This window comes from Felis catus, chromosome B3 (genome assembly GCF_018350175.1).
Source record: "Felis catus isolate Fca126 chromosome B3, F.catus_Fca126_mat1.0, whole genome shotgun sequence".
NCBI classification, from domain to species: domain Eukaryota; kingdom Metazoa; phylum Chordata; class Mammalia; order Carnivora; family Felidae; genus Felis; species Felis catus.
Window position 1 is genome coordinate 41,058,912 of NC_058373.1, and position 7,897 is coordinate 41,066,808.

At 48.3% G+C, this 7,897-nt stretch overlaps 1 protein-coding gene across 2 annotated transcripts in view; it reads left to right on the forward strand.

Moving 5' to 3' along the window:
* Positions 1-5,210, forward strand: part of DAPK2 (death associated protein kinase 2) — a 121,319-nt gene extending 116,109 nt beyond the window's left edge. The window contains exons 10-12 of one of the 2 annotated variants that reach the window (XM_023255223.2): positions 1,280-1,369; positions 1,479-1,566; positions 4,012-5,210. In XM_023255223.2, coding sequence (XP_023110991.1) covers positions 1,280-1,369; positions 1,479-1,566; positions 4,012-4,022 — 189 coding nt within the window. In that variant the 3' untranslated portion in view covers positions 4,023-5,210. The remainder of the gene's footprint in view (positions 1-1,279; positions 1,370-1,478; positions 1,567-4,011) is intronic. The other variant, XM_019832273.3, reaches the window with a different exon arrangement.
* Positions 5,211-7,897: the final 2,687 nt, after the last annotated feature.

Consider the following 7,897-nt stretch of genomic DNA (forward strand, 5'->3'; position numbering starts at 1 on the left):
TTTGTCAGTCTGCTGTTTATGTTATCGGTGAGGTTTCCAGCCAACAGGAGGCTATTAGTAATTAAGTTGTGGGGGAGTTAAAAGTTATATGTGGATTTTTGACTGCATGGGAATTCAGTGTCCTGACCCTGCATTGTTCAAGGTCAACTGTACTTCATTCTTTTTTATGAATAATATTTCTGAATTATATTCCATTGTATGGATATATTCCATTTTGTCTATCCACTCATCAGGTGATGCACATTTCAGCTGTTTCCATTTTTTGGCTTTTATGAATAATGCTGCTCTGAACATTCATGTATAAGTTTACATGCTAAAATTTGCAGAGCATTTCAGGAGGTTCATAGAACCTCTGAAACCCATCTCTGGATCTAGGAAAGCCTGTTTTACAGAAAGAGAGGAATTCAAGAGGGAATGGAGTCATTGAATTGTTTGCTTAAATATGTCCAGTTTTTTATGTCAATTATGTTATCCCCATAAAACAGATGAGAAAACCAAGGCTCAGAGAAGCCATGCCAGGCTTGTTGGAGAAGCCAGGATTTAAGCTGAGCTTTGACTGCCAAGCTGTGAAAGGCAATGATATATCCCATCTCCTCTCAACCTCCACCGAAGCCCCTATTTCCTTCAATTTACTTTTTTTGTTGTTGTTTGTTTTTAAATGTTTATTTATTTTTGAGAGAGAGAGAGAGAGCACAAACGGGGGAGGGGTAAAGAAGAGAAGTGGGGACAGAGGGTCTGAAGCGGGCTCTGTGCTGACAGCAGCGAGCCCAATGTGGGGCTCAAACTCATGAACTGTGCGATCATGACCTGAGCCGAAGTCGGACACTCAACTGACGGGGCAACCCAGGCGACCCCTTTCAATGTACTTTTGAATGGGGTATTAAGCTTCTGTTTGCCAACAAAGCATCTGTTTTGCTAAGCCCAGAACCAGCCCAGTGCACAGTGGGCATCCTAGACTGCTGCCCAATGACCCTTCCCTAAAGTGAGCTGTGACTGAAGTCCCTGCCTCTCATTCTTCCCCTCTGGGGGGCCGATTCTCCAGCCCAGCCAGAGTGTGTATCCGGCTGCGGTAATAATAGCTCAGGGGCACCAGAGCCGTCTCCTGAACAGCTGAGACATCCGTAACCCTTGCCCTGAGTGTGTTGTCCCTGTGCATGCCCTGCCCAATGAGGAGGTGCCAAAGTCAGGCTAACGATGGCATGTGGTCGGGGGTGTGGAGAAGGGGGTGGCTGCCGACCCAAGCCCTGTGTCAGCCACCATGCTCTGCTTTGTTTCCCAGCCGGTGGACAACCAGCAAGCCCTGGTCCGCAGGGAGTCTGTGGTCAACCTGGAGAATTTCAAGAAGCAGTATGTCCGCAGGCGATGGAAGGTGTGTCAGGGTTCAGGGGTGGGGGGCAGGGGGCACCGGTGGGTTCCTGGTTCCCTCCAGGGTCCCTGTGCACATTCTCACCAGGCAGTTCCTTTTCTGTCTCCCTCAGCTCTCCTTCAGCATCGTCTCCTTGTGTAACCACCTCACCCGCTCCCTGATGAAGAAGGTGCACCTGAGGCCGGATGAGGACCTGGTAGGTAAATGCAGTGTTGTCTTGTTGGGTGGAATTCTGGGGTGGCCTGCAGCTTGGGGATGGGAGGGAGCAGGTGGGCCCTAACTGTTTCCCACCAGTTCTGCTCATCCTGTCCTCCGCGTGTGTGATGGGCAGAGGCTGCATATTCTGGGACACCGCTGGGGTGGTGCTGGGTGGGGGGCCTCCGATGGGCAGCATGAGCTCCTGGAGGATCTTGCATCCTTTCCTGCTTCACCTTCAAAGGTACTGCTGCTGCCATTTCACTGCCCTAGTCTCCCCCTGAGGACTTGTAGCCTGTTGGAGCCTTGAGGACTCTGAATAATAAAATCACCACAGTCAATCCACAATTTATACCTGGCAATCCAAAGATCTGCTGTAGAATGGGAGCTTAATATTCATTTTTCAATTTTTCCATTTCTGTTTCGCTTTAGATTGCCAATAATAATAATAATAATAATAATAATAATATTTAGATGATATTTGATTAGCTTGCTACTGTTTTGTGTACATTTAAAATGAGGAACTTATATTGGTCAAGAGCGTGGCTTCTGGAACCAGACGTTCAGGATTCACATCTGCCACTTACTAGCTGTGTGACCTTGAGGAAAATACTTAACCTCTCTGTGCTGAAATGCTGTCACTTGTAAAATGGGGTTAACAACAGTTCCTACCTCGTAGAGTCGTCACAAGGATTGAATGATGACATATTCTTAGAGCCTGGCATTATATGTGCTTAATATGGATTAGCGGTGATTCTTGTGTAAAATCTCCCCGTAGACTTTAAAGTGCAGTGCCAGTGCCTCAGAAGGCAGTGTTAGTATTTCAGACAATAGAGGTGCTCTGGACAGATGTTCCCCAGTAGTCGTCAAATGTGGTGAGGCCCCAGAGATGTCTGGGATGGCACAGGTCAGGACAGAGGCGACTCCTGTTCAGGAAGAGCGGCTGCCTGAGATGGGTGGGCAGCCAACGCTGAGCAGCCTCAGGACATACCACGCTCGCACTCGGGCTGCATCCCAGGACCTGGCACGGTGACTCCCTCCCCCCACCCCCAGGAGGGGATCCTCTTTCTTCAGCCTAAGCTCTTGTTGATTCTTGCTCTTGCTTTAAGGATTTATGGCTCCAGAGGCCCAAAACAACTGTATGGCTTTGGCCAAGACATGTCCCTTCTCTAACTGCTTTCCTCATCTGCTATTCAAAGGGACTGGACTGTCCCTCTGAAAATCCCTGCTAATGACAGGCAGACTTTCCCCCAGCTTACTTTTTCATTGTTTGGCTCTGACTCATGCTACAAAGTTGCTATTCAGCAGAGCTTGAGTTATTTTTATTGTTCTAGCCAGGCTTGGTCCAGGATGGATTTGGCTTAAGTTGATCTTGACCTTGGATTTCCAACTGGCTTATGCCAGGGGAAGGAGAGAAGGCTCTGGGAAGGAACATGGCACATGAGTTGCTCTGAAAATTCAGGCCATGGAGAGAGAGGACTAGAGGATAATTAGAAAGAATTTGTATTTCTTTCTTAATTTTTGTCCTTGTGCAAATACTTAAGAACAGTCCTCTTTTTATTCAAACGCTCAGCATCATCAGTTCAATAGTTCGTTCTACAGGTGGAGAAGGAAGGCTTGGGTCCCAGACATCTATTCTACAGTTTTCCAAAAGGGAATTTCCTTTAAATAATAACAACAACAACAACAACAACAACAACAATAATTAGTAGGTCCTTTTTTTCAGGGAGCCTTAAATTTGAACATCTGACAGCAGATGTTTTATGACACACTTAAGTCTTTCTGATTGGTGCCTCTTTTAATAGATGTTAATAATTTGATTAGACTGATGTGACTGAATGAAAAAGTAATGACCTCCAGGATGGCTGCCTTGACTCTGGTTTAGCCATGGAATGCACTTTACTCTTTTCCTCTTTCATAAAGATGGAGCACAGAGGCCCTGTCCCTGGCAAGGCTTGCCAAAGGTGCGGCCTAAGCCAGTCAGAGCAGAGGGGGTGTGGAACAGTGGCCATCAGAGCTCGGGGAGGTCCCTGTGGCTCATCCCTGCTTCCCGTTCTCTCCAGGCTGAGTTCAGGAGGCCACTCAACCCACAGAGCATGTATCCAAGTGGGCTTGATTATGTGGCAGCTACAGAGAACACCAGATACCATTTTCATTATTATGATGATGATTTGGCTTCTCTTGGTGCCTGGTTTCCCCTAGAAGCACTACCTGCTTTCCTTCCTCCTGGGATGGAGGCCTCAAGGCAGTGGTCTGGCCCCGTTTCCAGGTCCCTCCCCACCCCCACCCAATCCACCCCCCAGACTCTGGACAGAGTAACAGCCTTCGCCTCAACATCCACTTCCCTGGCTTGCAGGCCCCTGGCCCAGGTGCATAGGCCCAGGCTGCCCAGCACAACTCCATCCCTGGCCTCTCGTGACGCTCTTGCCCTGGGCTTCTCTTTTTCCCAGAGGAATTGTGAGAGTGACACAGAGGAGGACATCGCCAAGAGGAAAGCTCTCCACCCTCGGAGGAGAAGCAGTACCTCCTAGCTGGCCCGGCTCTCTCCTTGCAGACTCCAGGTCTCCGCTTGTCACCAGCACCTAGGCATTCTGCGTCCCTGAAGACTTTGCAAGACAGATGGGCCTGCAGGGCTCAGAAGAATTTCCAGGGGAGCCGGGAGCCCCTGGGAGCGGTGGCTGTCTCCTATGAAGGAGGCTCCGGCATTCCCAAAGCTCTTATTCTCCAGAAAATGGCTTTCGCCTGTCTGCCGACCTCAGAACCTGGGCTGAGGTGTGGACTTGAGAAAATGACGCAAATGAACGTCATCATCATGGGGGAAGGTCAGACTCAGGCAGGTTTTTCTCACAGGATGAGGGAGTTCAGAGCTAGCCTGGTCAAAAATTAGCCTGGTCAGAAAGACAGAGACCTCCCCCATGGGAGCAAGACAAGTGAGTGAAGTGAATCTTAGGGTGTGAGGGACCAATCTTGTGACCTCCCAGAACCCACATGGAATCAGCCTGTTGGGCAGACCAACATATTTGACCTTCTAAAGCAGCCCACTGTATTGTAATTTTTTTTTTAATTTTTATTAAACTTCTGGTTTTACCTGGTGCTTGGCTTCTTTTAGGGCTATCCCCATCCGGTTTTCTTTAGCTCAGGTGCCTATGAGTCCGGGGGAGCCCCCAAGGTTGGGGTGCTGAGTGGACAGTACCTCAGAAGGTCACACTGAACCATGCCCTCTGGACTGTAGGGCGCCTGCCTTCTATATCCTTCCTTAAGGGTTTCCATCCCCCCAGATCAGTGCAGATACAGCATATAATGCCTGCACCACCTCTGCCACTACTCCTATCACTACTGCTGATACGGGCTTGATTGTGTCTCCCAACCTCTAGTACCACAGAATATGACTGTATTTGGGAAGAGGATCTTAAAGAGGTAATCCAGTTAAAATGAGGTCATTGGGATGGGGCCTGGTCCAATGTGCTGGTGTCCTTACAAGAGGAAGAGACTAGGACATCAGAGAAAGGCCATGTAACAACACAGGGAGAAGACAGCCAGCTACAAGGTAAGGAGAAGGGCCTCAGAAGAAAATAACCCTGCCAATACCTCGATCTCAGACTAAGGGCCTCAAAAGCTATGACAAAATAAATTCCTGTTGTTTAAGCCACCAGTCTGTGCCACTTTGTTAGGGCAGTCCCCAGAAATGAATACACCTGCCAACTATGGCCAAGACGGGGGCGGGGGACTTTTGAAAGATGTAAAGGAAGAAGGGCAGAGAAACCCACAGGGAGAAAGGAGAGGAAAAGAGGTGGGTTACGTGGACCCTGGGGTGAGCATGGTAAGGGAACCTTAATGAAATGGAAATCTGGGCCCTGCTTTCCAGGTCGAATGAATGGTGATGCTGACCAGAAACCCAAGAGAAGGTCCTTAGAAGCCAGAGATCAGGGTTGAGGCACTGAGGCTGAGAAAGTATGTGAGAAGAGATGGGAAGAAAGGGTAAGTTTTGGAAGGTGAATGGGGCAAAGGAAAAAAGAAAAGAAAAGGCCCAGGGAACAGGGAGTCATCCTTTCCCTTTGTCAGCAGCAGGTTTGAAGCCAGGGGGCCAAACTGCCTTCAGCTAGTGCATGGATCCAGAGCAAAATGGCCCCACAGGCACAGAAAGGCAGTCCAGTTTCAGAAAAGCTTCCGGAGAGAAAGGGAGCGTCCCTGCCGGCGTGTTGAGGAAGTCCTGCAGCTGACCTGTAGTTCCTGGGTGTCCCCACTTCTCGGGCAGGACCAGCTCTGTGCCTCGCAACAAACAGCCTCTGGAGGATGGCTGATGCTGGGAGCCACGTTCGAGGCCCCTGGGCCTGTGAGGGGCTCTTGGCTGTGGCTGGGGGGAACAGGGGCTCAGTGGGAGCTCCTGGGAAGTAAAGTGTGGTAGTGGGGGGACTTTGAGGATGCCTCCAGGGGCCAGCAGCCAGAAAAAGCCAGGCGCCCATGCCACTCCCATAGAGAGTCTCAGTCCCTGTGACCTCTCTGCTGGCAGATGGCGGGTACCCTCCAGGTGTGAAGATGAGGGGAGCAGCTGGCCCATGGGAACCAGGTATGTTGGGTTAGCTCTGAAGAAGGATGTGTTGGCCAGCTGACACTTCAAGGCCGAAAGAGACCACAGTGTGCTCTGAGGCGGATGGAATTTTCCAGTGACGAAAGCTGTGCTCGGTTAAAAGGCAAGTCTTCAAAGAGATCTGAGGGAGCCCTGCCCCGGAGCGTTTGCCTGTGTGTTTGCAGGATGCCACATTAATATTTCACAAATGCACACATAAATATTTTAGCGCACTGTGTTTTAATGTCAATCTCACCAGCTTTCCTGACTCCAGATCTTAGAGTGCACTTGCCTTTTCCAGTCACATACTTATCTGCTGAAAACCTTACTTTGGAAGCAAATAAAGGCCCTATCATAAGAGGTGAACCACAAAATTTCTATGAGAGAAAAGTCAAGCCCTATGATGTATGGACATGTAGGTACATGTGAAAAGAGCTGAATTGAGGAATCACAAGGAATTTTATCGGGCAGAGGCTTGTACAACTTTCTTTCCATCTGGTTCCCAGCTTGTTGTCATCCCGACATTGTTCTGTTCACTGTAGCTGGACCCCAAAGAATAATGTCTTCTTTGGTGGTCTGTTGAGAGGATCCCATTCTAAGCAAACCTTAATGGGCTGAGGGATGGGAGCAGTTGAAGAGTCGTGAACAATGGGTAATTGACATTTCAAAAAGCAGAAACACAGTTGGTGACCTTCCACTAATAGTTTCTTCCTGTTTTTCCCTTTCCCCCACCAGTTCTGTCTCCCCCTCCTTCCATTAGCAAGTCATAATATATAGCTGAAGTACATACTTTAGTAATGTCTTCACTTGCTGAATAAAATTCATGTTCCCAGTTCTTAATCTAAAAAACAGTTGATTATATTATCTAGGGAGAAGTAATTTTGTAAGGATTCCCCACCCCCACCCTCCCACCCCCGGACCAGTGATCTCCACCCCTGAGCTAGAAGAAAAATAAGAGGAAAAAAAAAAACAACAGAGCTCACAGTAATTTTTAAAAACCTGTTCCGCAGGAGGAACACTTGACATACAGGCTTTCACTAAACCCTCTGCATAACCTTGTCAGGGGAACAAGAACCCCGTTTATACAGATGAGGAAGCTGAGACTCAGCAGAGTTAAGAAATTTGCATGCAATCACACAGCTTGAGTACTTGGGATCTAGATTTCAGCCCAGTTTTGCCTACCCTGCAATCCACATTCTTCTCTACTGTTCCTGGAGAAACAGTGTTGAGTGAAAAAAGCATCCCGGAAAACCACATACAGTATGATACTATTTTTATAAAGCTCAAAAACTATACCATATGTTGTTTAGGGATACATGCAAGTATTATAAAACTGTATTTTAAAAGCAAGACAATGACATCATTCAAAATTCAAGGTGAAGCTTACCTCTGGGCAGCTGAGATGGGGAGGAGCTCAAGGGTGGGTACTAGGCTGTTGGCAGTGTTCTAGCCAACACCAAGTTCACCGCGGGCTCTCAGAGTTCATTTCACTATTGGGCTTTCTTACTTACATATTATCAACCCTTGCAAGTATAAAGTATTACCTTAAAATAATGAAGAGAGGAAGTGAGGTGAAAAAAATAGATCCTAATGGTCATCGGGTCATCAGATGCCACAGTGTACAGGACACGAAGCTGTGCGGTGACTACCCTTGCGTGTGCCTTGCCCCTCGAAACTCGATGGCGGGCTGCCCTCCGTCCTTTTACTGCCACCTTGATCAGAGCTCATCCTGCCACCCTATGAGAGTACCTGGCTTGGATTAATATTCC